Source organism: Colossoma macropomum, unplaced genomic scaffold (genome assembly GCF_904425465.1).
Source record: "Colossoma macropomum unplaced genomic scaffold, Colossoma_macropomum, whole genome shotgun sequence".
In the NCBI taxonomy this organism is placed as follows: domain Eukaryota; kingdom Metazoa; phylum Chordata; class Actinopteri; order Characiformes; family Serrasalmidae; genus Colossoma; species Colossoma macropomum.
In genome coordinates, this window is record NW_023494786.1 from 9152504 (window position 1) to 9168712 (window position 16209).

General features: G+C 39.2%; 1 protein-coding gene across 1 annotated transcript; it reads right to left on the reverse strand.

Moving 5' to 3' along the window:
• Window positions 1-4179: 4179 nt before the first annotated feature.
• Window positions 4180-15853, reverse strand: map6b (microtubule-associated protein 6b). Its single transcript, XM_036560291.1, has 3 exons — window positions 15090-15853; window positions 9322-9541; window positions 4180-4429 (listed from the first exon to the last, which is right to left on the reverse strand). The coding sequence occupies exons 1-3, from the start codon at window positions 15656-15658 to the stop codon at window positions 4223-4225; spliced, it is 996 nt and encodes a 331-aa protein (XP_036416184.1). The 5' UTR covers window positions 15659-15853; the 3' UTR covers window positions 4180-4222.
• Window positions 15854-16209: the final 356 nt, after the last annotated feature.

The window sequence follows — 16209 nt, forward strand, 5'->3', positions numbered from 1 at the left end:
GCCTTGACTCACTGTTGGCATCAGACTATGTGATGAGGTACTGTAAATGCAGAGAGGGGAGACATTTTTTCATGCGTAATGCTCTGTTCCTACATCTAAATATCAAGACAATCTTTGTTTTCTTTGTTGGTTTGTTCCATTTGAGGCCCATGTTAAAGTGAAAACAGTCATACTTTATTGAAGGGCTTATGTTGTCCATTCATCTTTTTTAATTTGTGTTTGTGTGGTTTTATGAACTATTTTCATCCTCTTTTCTATTCCTTTTATTACACCGGCTATTTTTTGTCACTGTGCCTGTAAGACTGATATATGTAAATCATGTCTGTTCTGATTGGCTGCCCTATTTTTTGATTCATTTAAAAAATCCGATGTCTAGATCCTCATGCTGCTTTCTAGTGATGTTGGTTTTATTGAAAAAAAAATCTTTCTCACCAAGTGGCACCACATGAACTGTCATCATGTCGGCTGGCGCAGTCAGGTACATTAAAAATTTTAAACCCAGGACAAATTGTCAGACTTCCTCCTCACCCCACTTCCACTTGAAAGCAGCATTAGAAAGGCTGCAATGATACATTTGCTTCCACATAATGTTTAATCATCTCTAATAAATACAGATGTGATATATTTCTACATTCTACATTTGCCGGTTAGCAAGTATCTGCCCCAAAGCACAAAGCAAAAAAAGTTCTTTCTACTTTATTAGGCGATTGCAAGTTCAGTCCCCGGTGATGCCACAGCCATACGTGGCTGGAAGTCCATGAGGCCACTCTCTATCTCTCTTTCTCTACCTCCATCACCCAGCACAACGCTAGCAGCATGAGCTAGTGGGTTAGCTGATGTAACTAAATTAGCAGTTAGCGTTCTCCTCCAAGCGTGCTGAGCTGTCCAACAACATTGCACAAGCAGCAGACTGAAAAGATGTGGCGGTTGGCTTCACATGTCTGTGAGCAAGTGCAAAAGCAAATGCTAGCCTTCAACCTCCCAGCCTGGTGGGATCGTGTGATAGTAGGTAGAGAACAGGGTATAAAAGGTTGCTGTCATCTCATCAGGGGTGTTTCCTTGTCTTTAAACTTCTGTGACACCACTGTGGGAAGTGAGTAAGAATGTTTACAATAGAAGTAGTGATAGTTTGATAGATGGTCATTTTTCACTTTGGCACTTAAACATGAATGGGGGTCATATATAAATGTGTTCATGGTTGTTCAAAACAGGCTGATGTGCAGCTCAGTTTTCATGTAAGCCATGCACTGGAGACTGAATGGTACATCTTGAAACAATGTTTTCATACTACATTAAACACTTATTTCAAAAAAACAAGGACAGTCTGGGTTTCCATGATACCACCCCTTTAAAAGTTATCAAGGACACACAACAAACGTCACCTTTAACTGCTTTAATCGTTTCATTCAAAGCAAGCGAACACCACAAGCACATCACACATACAAACGCATACAGGTTTGGCATCTGGTGGCTCTATGTTGCTCTCTATACAGGCACTGTATTCTCAAATGGACAGCATAGCTTGAAGATAGCACCCAGTGTCGTGTGCACAGCACGTTTGTAGGACAATCCAGGAGGTGCGGGATACCGAAAGGCTGCAGGTTCACACCGAGAGGGGGAACCCATCTCAAGACGGTAATGACAGTACGGCTGCTCAACAGGAAGACTCCTACAGAAGGCATGTGTGACCATGCTCACCTGTAAGAGTCTCAGCCTTTTCTTATGGCAAGAAAGGAGCAGCAGCTTTCATATTCCCCAAAAAGAGCAAACTCTAAAGACCAAAGTAGGAGGCCTATGTTTAGCAGCATTCTTCCATATAGCTTAACTAGAATGATAGCAGGCAGCTTTAAGGTTAAATGAGCAAGTTATTTCTCATTACATAGCATAACACGTATGGGATCACACCTCAATGTTGACCCTTTTGAGAATTGAGAGTGTAAATGGTTTAAGGGGTTAATGTTGTACACTACAGAGACACAAACACACACACACAAAGAGAGGCCGTTTGAGCCTCACATCCTTTCACACTGGAATACCACAATGTGGATTGTTGTGTATAGGAGTAATTCATTTTTTTGGAAGTGTAGCTTGAAAAGTAAAGTGTATTGAAACGACGTCACTGTGAAACATGGGGTGCTATTTTGATTAGGTGTTGATGGACTTGATTTATTAATGCTTTCAGCAGCAGTTTGATGATGTATAATGATGAAACTAGGGCTGGCCTGCATAGTGTTTTACAGGCTTTGAAATACTTGTTGGTATTTCCGAGTACTCAGACACTCTTTCTCAAAATCACCTTTAAAAACAAGAATATTTAGTTCATAATCCACCATAGTCTAAAGAATATTTGGTACGGAAGTTCAAAATATAGTAGGCAGTAGTGATGTATTAATAGTCAGACCGAAGCCCAGCTGTTCGTACACTGTTGCTATAGACGATCATGATTGTATCCCTCTTGTTCACATACAGCTTTTATGAGTCTCACAGACTGTAAGACTGTAACGAATTAGCATTTTATTTATCACCATCACGGTTTTAGTTTTAGTTTGTTGCTTTTCTTATTGCGTTATTTTATTCAGCTTGTTCACAGTTTTCATCATAAAAAGCAGCAGTGAAGGCGACATGCAGGCAGAGTTGAGCTCAGTTATAGCCGAACTACATAGAAGGGGGCAGAGGATTGAGGAGCTTTTGGAGGTACAGACCTGAATGTGAGGAAGACCACTCTGGACATGGTGGTCCTCAAACAGGGTTGAGGCTGTGAGCTCCATGGTTTTAGCGTCACCCTCACCCGAGACTAGTGGCACTATACTTACATATTGGACATGACTCATTCAGAGGCTGCGTGGAGAGCGGTGCAGTCTGTTGCACTCTGAGGTGAGGTGACATGGATGCCTAAACTAAACCAACTATATTTTCCATAAATTAATTAACAATTGCTGTTATTTTTAGAAGCCTTTGCTGTTTACATGTGACATAGTTTTGGCTACAAATTTTGTGGCTTGAAAGACAAAAAGATGAAGCTTCTAAACACTAAATATTGAAACAAATACTAATGTAACAAACGAATACTTGAGTACTCGAATTATTCAGGCCAGCCCTAGATACAGCCAGACCCAGCAATGTATCGTGTTAGTGGAATTGCTTGTTTTAACCATTTTAACATATGCCAATAGCTATAATAAATCTGGCTCTGTTGATGGTATGATGTAAGTACTGTATTTCTTTAATGACTCCGTGATTGTGATTATGGGAAGGAAATACTTGCTAGGAGCCATATGTGTACATTGTATGTGATTCTATGTGATTCTATTGCAGTTACGCCTGTATGACATTTCATAAGTGTTTGCAAAAATGTGATTCTTTCAGCATGACTGGAAAGACCATCATTATTAACATTGTTGACTCTTTTCTGTCTTTACAAGGAACAATCTTTTGTAAGGGCTGAGCACTGCAGGCTCAAAAGCTACATGCAACAATGAATGCCCTTTACTAGTTAGAAGGCTGGTGTGAAGGAAGTGAAGACAGAGGTAAATACAAGAGATTAAAACCATTATGGATTGGTAGTGGTGGAACATTCAAGGCGAACCAAGCTGACAAAATCAGATCTGTAGTCCGCAGTAAAGCCTAAGGGTGCGTTCACAAGGACATTTTGGTATCCATCACTAACACACTTCTTGCCAATGATTTCAAATGAGAACAATGAATTGACAGCCATAGACAACAATTCATAGTAACGCATGGCAAACTCTGCTGTCCAGTGATAAACTTCACCTCTAAACTTTTGGCAGACTGTACTGTGATGTGTCAGTCATGAGCTGGTCTGGGGCTTCAGTCAGTCACGTCAAGGAGAAACTAATCACTGCTGTCAACTCACATCCAGAGCTCTACAATCTGAATCTAAAGATCTATGAGGACAGGCTGAGCCTGGCCTTTTTCTCTACCTTATGAAGACGAACAACAACTGGCAGCAGTTTATGCTTACAAAATGTTCATATTTGTATAAGTTTGCTGCCTACAAGAAACCAGTAACACGTTTCAGTGCATTTTTTTACTGATACCAAAATGTCCATGTGAAAGCATAACATAAGGAAATTGGGCAATAATAAATGGAGTCAACTATAAGGGAGTGAGAGTCCCTCTAATTCCTAATGCAGACCCCAACCCCCTCCTGCCCCACCCCACCCCCTGCTCCCCTAGCCAAATCTACACCCTCAAAGTGCACTTAATCTTTTGCCTCAGCCAGTCTGTTGATAATTTCTTTACTCTTCTTGGTGACGCCTCCCTCTGGCTTTAATTCCACGTTGCTCACTGAGGTTTTCTTCTTGGCAGGTTGGGCAGCAGTGACTTGCTTCGCTTTAGCCTTATTCACTGTTTTGCTATGGCTTGTCGTCTTTTTTGGTCTTGAGCGGGACACGCTGGGCCGCTCCACCTACGAGCACAAAAATCAGATATTTCGTTCAAAACATCACCTGCAAACAGACATAAGAGCAATGATTCAGCCATAAAGAGAGTGAAACATATTACATATGATAGTTTACCTTTCAAATCACAACTAATTTTGTGACCTAGTGGCTTGCTAGTGTGTTTCAATGTGAGAGACAAAATCACGTTAAAACATTTGTACCATTCTGAATTATTTTCACCATTTTTGTTAGTATAGACATGGCAGTATTTTGTGTTACGGTATGATGTTTCTGGGCCCTATTTCAACAAATGCAGATGACATTTTCAACGCAAGAGAGAATAGTTCAGTGCAATGTACTCAGTGGTGTAATCTAATATAAAGCATTTTGTATGACTGTAACAGACTCCTGAGTAAAACAAATACTGGTTTATTTAAACATGACATTGTTGTGTTGGATTAACCTGATTGATCTGTTATAACCATAGTTAATCTAACCAAAACAAACTATTACAAAGTGTCCACATCTTTGTCCTGCATTTTATTTTTTTTCCTGAGGTCCACCTATGATGTTTATTTAGTTGCGTATAAGTCTTTGGCATGATGTGTATTTTTTGTGTCCATCATTTTCTCCAAAAAATATTTATTAAATAAATAAGATATCTATCAAGTTGTTCAATAATACCTTTTTTATGCAAAACAATTTCTATTGCATCCATATAAAATTCATTCTAGTTTCTTTTTGCCTCCAAAAGTCTAAAAATGACAGGTGGTGCAACTGTCCAACCATGTATGTTAATTAAATAAACTCAAAAAAGGTAATTTAGTAAAAATCTAAATAAAATAGTTGAGGGGTCAGTGTATTGCATCATAAAGAAAACCCCAAGTGACATTCATGGTACAATGCCAAGGTCAGTAGCCCTTTCACAAATTTAGGAAAAAATGTTCAGTTTAACATGTCAGGCAGTATACACACACATATATATCCTTTATAATAGGATTTTCAAACATTTTTTGAAAACCTTATTTGTCATTGACCCATATACTGAGGATAAAACTACTTGTACTGTGCCATTTGGCTGATATATATAAATGAGCTCTGTTCTGATTGACTGCACTGAACTGTGCTTTATTCTAAAAGGAGTTTGGGCAGAAACACTCCTTATAACTTTAGTATGAATGGGCAGGGCTAATGCTATAGGCTGAACAAGCAGATATATGTAAATTATTCATTTGTTCATAACATCATAAACACAATAAGTAAAAAATGGGCTGTTTTGCAGCTTTGTTTCTATATATGGACTATATGGACTGGAGAGCTGGCAAAATTGTTTTCCATGTATGAGCCTTTTAAACAAAACAAAAGAGAAAAAAATGGATTATAAAATCATTTGCATTACTCTTAAATGCACGCAAACTAATAATACACAGCAGGTCTGACATAAAACTGACCATCTACAGCAGCGAAGCTCACATAGTAAAAAGCATCTCATCTCAAGGCATAAATCATTAACGGTCCGTGAATTCACTTGAATAACCAACTATCTTGCGTAAGCCATTTGCATCAGTTCAGACTGGCAGGAAAATAGGGCCCATTTCTTGTGAGCAGTGTTTCCTAATGCTGCTACTGTGGACCCACAGAACTGCACAGCTTAACTGTTCCCTGCCTCAACACACCTGATCCACATTCATGGGCTAACTAAAAAGCCCTTCATTAACTGGATTATGCTGAGGCAGGGAATAGTTAATCTGTGCAGTGCAGTGGTTCCCCAGAAGCAAGTTTAAGAAACACTGCTTTAGACTAATGAGAATGCCACTTTGTGACGTGCAAATAAATGAATGGTGTTTAAGACTCATCTTCACTGTGAAGAAGTTGAGCATTCATAAAGTATTCAAAACCATCAGCACCTCTTTGCGTGCATTCAATCCTCCCGCACAAGTGCTAATCCTGAACTGACTAGCATTCATCTCAGTAGACTGAAGTCTTTGGGACAATTACTGCTAAAACCACCTAAACATACACCATTGCACTCTCCTATTCATCGATAACTCTCTACTTCTATCCAGCTTTCCAACGATAAATCCATCCACGCATTCAAATATCCATCCATTCATCCACTGGGTGCAAATTAAGAGGGGAGGGCGTAGAGGGGTTGTCTAATTAAGACTAACTCCCCCTAAAGGAAGTAAAGACAAAAGGTTAGGAAGTATACACACAAAACTATTTTATATATTAAAAAATATAAATGTTGGAAAAAATATTGATACATGTGACTCACAGATGTTTCTTGTTACCCAGGCGTGGCCTGTTAGATTGATTATTTAAATAATTAATAGCTCTGAAGGTCTACTTTTTATTTGAGCCCTGGGTTTCGCCTGTGAGGACTACATTTGTTGTTAAAAAGGATTACCAATATAAAGACCAGAGAGCTTCTATGGGAGAAAAGCAAGCCATTTTGAAGCTGAGAAAAGAGAGAAAATAATCAGAGCCATTGCACAAGCATTGGGCATACCCAATTTGGAAGGTGCTATAAAGAAAGAAACCACTGGTATACTAACAACCAGTCATTGAGCTGGTTGGCCAAGGAAAACTACAGCAGTTGATGATAGAAACATTGTGAGAGCTGTGAAGGAAAATCCAAAAAACAAGAGTCAGCGACATCACAAACAACCTCCACAAGGCAGAGGTATCGCAATCCACCATTCACAGACAGAAATAAAGAGGTCATACCACAAGATGCAAATCACTCAACGGCAATAAGAATCAGAATGTCAGATTAGAATTCACAAGAAAATACAGAGAAGAGCCACAAAAATTCAGGAACAGGAGTTTTATGGACTGACAAGACCAAGATTAACCTCTACCAAAGTGATGGGAAGGCCAAAGTGTGGAGAAAAGATCTGCTCATGATCCAAAACGTACAAGCTCATCAGTGAAGCATGGTGGAGGTAGTGCCATGACTTAGGCTTGCAAGGCTACTTCTGGAACGGGCTCACTATTCTTTATTGGTGATGTAATTCATGATGGCAGCAGCAGAATGAATTCAGAAGTCTACAGAAACATTCTGTCTGCCAGTCTACAGAGAAATGTATCTAATTTAATTGAAAGGAACATCATTATACAGCAAGATAATGACCCAAAACACACTGCCAACACAGTAAAAGACTTCATCAGAAGAAAAAAAGTGGAAGGTTTTAGACTGGACAAGTCAATCACCAGACCTTATCCCAATTGAGCATGCATTTCAGCTGCTGAAAAGACAACTGAAGTGAGAAACCCCTTTTACTTAACTTTACGAAATAGAAATATAATGTGGGTTAACTGTACATGTTCAAATGTACTTTTCCAGTATGATTTATTGTATTTGTACAGTTAATCTGGTTGCTTCCTGTTGTTTTGACTGTTCATCTCTATTCTCCGCCATGATAAAAATACCATTGCCATCACAACACAACTCAATTTTTACTGCATTGAGAATTTCAGTGTACCCGACTTCACATGGGTCATGTGGTGTCCCTGGCGGGAAATGTATGATAACTAGCTAGTAGTAAAACACTTTAGAGGTAGTTTTTTTGCAAGTTAAACTATGTAAGAGCATTTTGCAAGTAGTTTGCAAGTTAAAATGATTGAAAACATAAAAATGATCCATTCATCCATAAATTCATTCTTCTAAACATTAATAATTCATTCATTCATCCATCCATTCATTAATCCATTATTTCTTTGCAAGTAGTTTGTAAGTTAAAAGTGCTGAAAATGTAAAATGACACATTAATTCATTCATGCATCCGTCCATAAATCCATTACTTCTTACACAAAACCAGCTTTGTTTCCTGGTTTCTACATTACAGTAGCCCTAAACACTGTATCTGGCCTCTACACGTCACATTTGCGGGGGGATTGAATCAGACCCACTGTGAGTGGTCTAATCATCTCAGTCATGGTGCTGTGTGCTGTGGTGAGATGCTCCAGGTCCTCCATGCTTTGCGTAAGAGACATAAACAACACACCTGACTACAGTAGACTTAGAACAGAACTGCTGTCACTGTCTGAACAGTCCTATGAGGATGAGAAGAGGGACTACATAAACACATACATACATGTATGCACAGTCACTGCCCTTGTTTGATACATGCATACAGAAATACTGCTATGAAATATCAGCTAATTATCTTAATTTGTGGTAGAGGTGACTGTTTTCAATGGAAAGAAATTTGTTCTGAGTCTGAAAAACTAAAGTATGTGTCCATGACTGGCTAAGGCATTTCTGGCACAGAATCTGCCCCAGTTTTTTGAACAACAATCTTTCAAAATGCCACAAAACATTAACTACTAACATTTACACTCTGAAAGATATCTCAAGACAGTTCCTTGAGGTAGCTATGGAGTTAACCCTAAAGATTTATCCAAAAATCTAACTTACACAATTTTCCTCTTTCTCCAAATGTCAGCCAAGACACGTTTGGTGTCTGAAGTTTGTTTTTTTTAATAGTTTTGAACTAAGGCTAATATATCTAACAAGTAATGGATGTACTTTTATCAATTTTTATAGATAAAAGTATGTCATACAGTGTCAAAAACCCCATAAGCAAGTCTATTTGGGATTAACTAGCAACTCATCATAGTTGTGGCATAGGCTTGCAATTTGCATGAAGCTAACTGGCGTAACCTTCCATTACATTAGGCTTGTAGCTACAGTGCAAAACTAAAGAAGCAAACTTCAGACACCAAACATGTCTTGGCTGATTGAAAAAGGTAGGTAAGTGGAAAAGAGTTTAATTTTGATTTTTGGCCAAAGCATATCTTTAAAAATCAATAAATAAACCACATACAGAAAAGTATTGCCATTACTGCAATACATGAACTTCATATTTAGTTTGACTAGATTTAGCAGACAGTGGCGGCAACATGTCCATACCTTGCTGGGTTCTTTGCTGCTAGGCTCACTGTATAGGCTGCGTATCCTCCGCCGCTCCAGCACTTTGTTGTCTGTGGCCTGTGGCTTGACCTGCTCCCCCTTAAAGGTGGCACTGTAGCTGGTCTCCAGACTGGCCTTTTCCTCAACCAGCAGTTTGTACTGTGATTTGGCTTTGATGGGTTTTACTGGCTTGACGTCAGTGTAAGCCTTGAACTCTGTCCTGAAAGAAGCACCAGGAGAACAATATATGGGGTTCCAAATACTGCACGGTAGAGAACATAGTGAGAAATAGGGGTGGGCAATATGACAATATTTTATCATTATCGTGACAAATTATGTCACAGTATGCTTTTCTGAGCATATCATATATATCGTCAGTACTTAAAGAACACTGACTAACTACATGTTTCATTACAAAGGGAGCATAATTTGGCCTGTTTACTGGATTTAGTGTAGCATAGTTTGTAAAATACTGAATAAAGATTATTGTAGTTGCAGGTTTACTATTATTTTAGTATTTTATGTGGCACTACAGGTTCTCAGAAAAAATAAATATTGTGATGCATATTGTGTATCGTGAAAACGTCTAACTTGTATACCATCGTTATATAATATTTTTGCCATATTGTCCACCACTAGTGATTTGGAGATGAAGACTACGAAAAAGAGCTGTAGTCCATCAATGATGATCATAAATCCAAAAAAAAGTTCTCCATTTTGGAAAAGAAGACTGAGAAATTTTGCTTGACAACAGATGGACCACAGTCTGTAATTGTGCACATATATAGAGGACCTGTAAGGTAAGGGGGGGTAGTGAGTGTAAGTACAAGGTAGGGAAAGTGGATGATGAGTGTATGTGAAGTATAAGAGAGAAATATGAAGCTATGTGGTGCTTAACACTCGTCTATAATGTGAAGGGCATTTCCATTTATGCAGCAAGAGCTTCTAAAGGACAAGAACTGTATGGGCTTAAAAGCCAGGCATGACTCATCAGATTTTAGGACAAGGATACAGAGGGGCAGCTGATTTCAGCTCAGTGGATTAGGCCTATGTGCCACATCTGTAGAGATCCTTAAAGATAGATTAATGCAGATCAGGTGCACCACTGTTCAATTGAAATAATGCTTTTTAGTTAGCACAGCAATTATGAGTCCTAATCTAGGGAAACATAAATGATGATTGAACTGAACTGTGATTTACTGGCTAACCCATCTATCACTGTAACTGATATGCTAGGCTAAAGACAAACAAAGAGAGACTGTGAATGAAATAGGAGCCCTAACAATCGGAAGTGGAATGAAATGAGAACACATTAATGACTAGAATCTCCATTTGCTTGAATCTAAGTAGCCAACTAACAAGTAGAAATGATCTCAATGAGTGTCAGTGACCATTTTCAACCCAGCGAGGCTGCATGAACTATCGTATTAGTAACCCCTCTAAGAAAAGGCTCATTATTTAGCTATGAAACTTATGACATGTTATGTGGTATAATGATTTATTCAGCTACTATGACTGTGAAATATATAAGCTATGTAGAGAACCAGTTGTAGCAGAGATGTTGTTGTGCCGTCCTCCTTTGTTCCGTCAGAGTAATACCGGAAGTACGGGACAGCGGCCCGAGTGCCGGTTCTTTTTAGCTTAGTTAAATCTTTCATTCATTCATTCATTCATTCATTCAACCTATATTTAAACTCAGAACTATACTGGCCGTATTCACAATATAGCCAAGTAAAAAATGAAAATATAAGAAAACTAGGCTTTAAGTAGCACAAAGAAAGAAACTTAGGTAAATGGAAATCATTAAGTAAAATAATGAAACAACTAAATTGGTAAAATAATAAAAACTTAAAAATAAAATATAAAACAATTGCATCAACTAAAACATGAACAAACAGAAGCGAAATAATACAAAATTAAAAGTTTGAAGTGCCCTAAGGATAAAAATGAGGTAAGCTTTAGATTGTTCTGCATTTAATTCCAGGTTACAGACACACAGTAAATAAAACTGGGTTTTTTTTTACATTCAGTAAAAACAGCCGGCACCTGCAACAGAATTAAATCATTTCAGTGTGTTCTGTAAGGGCCTGCATTAAAAGACAACAATTAAGAGACATAAGGAAGTTGAAAACAAGCAAGAGCCTTATAAATAAATAAAATCCAGTGTCTACCACGCCTTACAGAGAGAGAGAGCCATCCAACCTTAACATACAGCTGACAATGATGAGTATTACGATTGTCGCATGTAATAAACCTTAAAGCAGATTGATAAACAGAGTACAAGGGCATAAGCTGAAAGATGCATGTATAAAATGTCATCACAGTCCAGGACAGAAGGTCAGCTGCCTCAATAAGCATCCTTGTACAATGCAGAGAGAAGCATGTTTTCCTAAAAATAAGCCAATTTTTTACTTAATTTGCTCACAAGATACGATATTTGATATCTGATATTTATATATAAATATATCTGATGTTTTATATATAAATATTTGATATTTATTTGATATTTAAAGGATATCTTCTCATCAATCCATATTCCAAGATACTTGTATACTGTGACTCAATATTTGTACTACTTTTGGTAGAGATGTTGAGCTGATCATAGTCAATATTACTGGCTCTGGAAAATAACATGAATTTAGTTTTATCTGCATTAAGAACTAAATTATGCTTACTGAGTGCAACATGTGAGTCATTAAAGCAGTACTAAATGAATTTAACAGCAGAGTGTACAGTATCTACAGAACATTACAAGACTGTATCATCAGCACAAAGACGCACATTACATCCAGTTACAGAAGAAACAATATCGTCAATATAATTGTAAATAAAACAGGCCCCGGAATTGAGTCTTGTGGGACACCCTTAATAATCTGCACAAATTCAGATTCAAAATCTCCCAGCCACACACTGCTGTCTGTCCATGATGTAAGTAAAACAATTTATAGGCAATTCCATCAAATCCACTTCTAAGAAGGCTTTTTAAAGGTAATGAGTGATCCACTGTATCGAATGCTTTTGAAAGATCAATAAAAAGGGCCGCGCAATGCTTCTTTTTATCTAAAGCTAAAATAATGTCATTGAAAAAACAGACTGATGTATGCTCAGAATAGAATGTGCTGAGATGAATGATTTAAGCTGATTATTTACTAGAGATTCTGGTATTTTTTGCCAAGCATGGTAATTTGGAGATACGCCTGTAATTGTTGAGGCTAGATAGTCCATCCCCTTTATGTGAAGGGGGTAACATAAGCAGCCTTCCAGACCTTAGAAACTATCCCAGTTAAAACTAAAAGACTAAAAATATACTTTATGTAGCTGACTACAATTGCAGCAGCAAAGTTTAAAAGATAGGGACTAAGTTTGTCCTCACCAACCAATTTCACTGAATTTATAACTAGTAATGAATTAACCACGTCACTAGAGGAGAACGGCTGTAAATTGAAAGGAGGCCTTGGCATTATGTGGACATGAGGATCAGTAATGGATGAAGCAAGGCCTGCATAAACTTCATTAAGTAATTTGCCAGCTGATGCAAAATGATCATTAAAGCTACACAAATCTCATTCTGATCTGACATTGAACACCCATTGGCTGTGAGGGGGGACCGTGAAGGAAGACTTACAGTTAAGAGAATCCACTGCATTGCAGAATTTTGCTGGTTTGGAATGTGATTATAGAATTAAAGCAGATAATTAGATTTAGCCTTTCTTATCGCGGATGTGCATTTGTTTCTAAGCTGCCTAAAAGCAAGCCAATGACCAGGATTACCAGTATGTGGTATTTCAGCTGTAAACCAGGGACTCTAACCTATTTTGCGTGTGATAATCTATCGTGATAAGTTGTGCACGCTTATCAACTCCTATATTAAAGGATTTACAAAAAATGCCAAGAGCTAATTCAACATCAGGAATTTTTGCAGTATACTGCAAAATCATTAAAATCTTAAAATATCCATGATCTTAATTATATTGATTCCTTTTATGCTCCTATAACCATGAAAAGTGTATTTTCCAATTTGTCCAATTTGTGGTCTTCTCTTTTTACTTCTTGGAGTACATTACATCAAATAAATTATTAATGGGTGCTAAATTACACAACATTGATTAAATATTGAGTATTACAGTATTAGTACTGAGTTTACAAATAGAGGAAATTGGAAAAACATCAAGAATCAAACTTCTGAAAAACTGTACACCATCTTACTGAAACAAATATTATTTCTCACTTAACTTAAGCTCAAAGTTCAGGACAATCTAACAGGAATGTTCCTCCGCTCTCCTCCAATTGGACAGGCTTAACTTTAAGATTAAGTTATCTGGCTAAACTGAGAAATCCTGCTTTGTGAAATTCCCCCTGCTTCCCCTCCTCCTCTGCATAATTTGTTTTCCCTACTCCTACACACCTGAGCTACACTGTTAGCTAATAATCCCTCCTTTCTTGAGCTAAAAGGTGTGCAGAGCAGATGAAAGCACAAGAACAGACAGTGCAGAAGGTCAGCTACAGGGCAAAGTGTCAAAGCCTGTCCATTGTCCACGTCGCGTTTAAAACGTTGCTATAAGAACAGAACATTCATAACCAAGTTGTGTACAATTTTTTTATAAAAGAAATGTTGTATTACAATTTTCAATATCGCCCATAATTGCCGCTGTTCTGTTATGTGTCTCAGCACATAAGTCACTCTTCTGCTGTGTGTACCGGCACTCAGGCCACTGCCCAGTGTGACGGAACAAAGGGGGATGGCACAGCAACAGCTCTGCTACAACTCCTACTGGCTATGTAGCAGGACTGCATCATATAGACACTATACTAGTATTGTGATTACTTTGCTGCTTGTTGCGATACAATATGCAGGTACAACCATCTGGAACTGTTATTGGTCAGGTTGCTTATAGCACACAGTGAAAAACACAGAGGTTAGAGAGCTCATTTGCATACTGCAGCCTTCTGCGAAATGAGCTAATGCAAAGAGCAATATAGTGATAACAATTAACAATGTATTGCTCAGCCCTATTATGTAGATGAGGAGCTGAAGTGTGGACCCACATATGGAAACTGCTAAGGGTAGTAGTGCCCAACCCTGCTTCTGCGGATACACCACCCAGAAAAGTTTAGCTCAGGTTAATAAAGATCCATTTAATGAAGGCCTTCAGGAACATCTGAATATTAAAGCCATGTATGTTGAAACTAGGGGTGGGCAATATGACAATATTTTATTGTTATCGTGATAAATGATGACATAAAAAACTCAAGACTGACCAACTGCATGTGTCATTACAAAGAGTGCATAATTAGTCCTGTTTAGTTGGATTTAGGGCTTGAAATGTTGAAAATCACTGTATAATCATCGTGTTTAACAGTATTTTTTAACCCCTTAGATGGCCAGGGCCCACTGGCAGGCCCTATGTTTTATTACATACTTCTATAACCTAGGAATAGCTCAGCCAGCTCAGTTACTGAATAATAAGCCTTAATATTTAATAACTCTGGAATTTTAGGGGGTTAATTTTGGCACTGCCGGGTATTTTTTCTCTATTCTAACCTATCAAAAACCTAATATCGTATAAAACCTATATATATATATAAACCTATATGCATCGTGTATCGCGAAAACATTTTCAAGTATTGTGATGCAGTATTTTGGCCCTATCGCCTACCCCTAGCTGAGACTAATCTCTCCTGTATGGTACATGACCAACACCGAGGCTGGACACCCCTGAAGGTTTAATTATGTCACAGCCATTAAAAATGTTGATAACCACATTTACCTGTACGAGCTTCCGGTGGACACTTCCTGTTTAATCTGCCTGTTTACAGCATCCGCCGTTGATCTTCCTTTGGCCTCCTTCTCCTGCTTCTCCTTCTCCTTTTCTTTACTCTCCTTCTCGTGCACCCTCTCCTCGATCTCGCACTTCTCCACGCCCGTCTCGCGCTCCTCCTCGTGCTCCTTCTTCTTCCCTCGCTTGCCCTGCCCTGCTTGCCCTTTGGGGATCCAGGGGTGGTCTCCTCTCTTTGGGATGGGCCACGGCCTGTAGTCTTTCTGGTACTGGGTCTCGTCTGCAAACGGCGCTCCTGATGGTCTGTACTCGTGCTTGGGCTTGCAGCTCTTCTCAGGCCGGACCCTCCAGGCCCTAAAGTCCTCGTGCATGACACTGGAGGCGCTGGGAGCCGCCCCGTCCCGCCGAGCTGCCTCTGCTGCACCTCCTCCGGCCTGCGGCCCGTCCGCCACCTCCGAGTAGCTGGAGGAGAAGACCAGCGGCACGGCGATGTCCGCCTTGTCCAGCTCGCTCCACAGGCGGCTCATGCAGCACGCGCGCGCGATGCACGGCCACGCCATGACTGCAAAGAAAAGGGCTAACAGAGAGAGAGAGACAGAGAGAGAGAGAGTCAGACAGCGGGCATCAGTAGAGCTCCTCCAGGCTTCGTCTTGTCGTTTGTCGAAGCGCTGCTGCTGAGCTCGGGCTGTGTGAGCGAGGCTGCAGTGCAGAGCCGCAGACAGAGAGGATGGAGCAGCTGTAGCTCTGCAGGGAAGCAGCACCTGCAGCAGCAGAGGAGGAGGAGGAGGAGAAGGAGGAGGAGGAGGAAACGCCCGGAGTTTAACCCTTTACTGGAGGAGAGAGATGCGGGCTGTCTGAGTGTTCACAAACACAGACCTCTGCTTCATTTCTCTATATTGTCTCGTAAAAGTGATTATGGTGATTAAAAGTGCAGATGTGTTTTACTTCAGGTTTCATTTTACGAGCAGCTTTATACACTATGTCTATATATAGACTATGTAGATGTATTCTGCTCTATATTCTGGCATAGAACGTTCATTCATTCATTTCAAGTAATCCTGCACCTTTTCTACTGGTCCATTCATCATGAAATGTTCACACAATGTAAAAA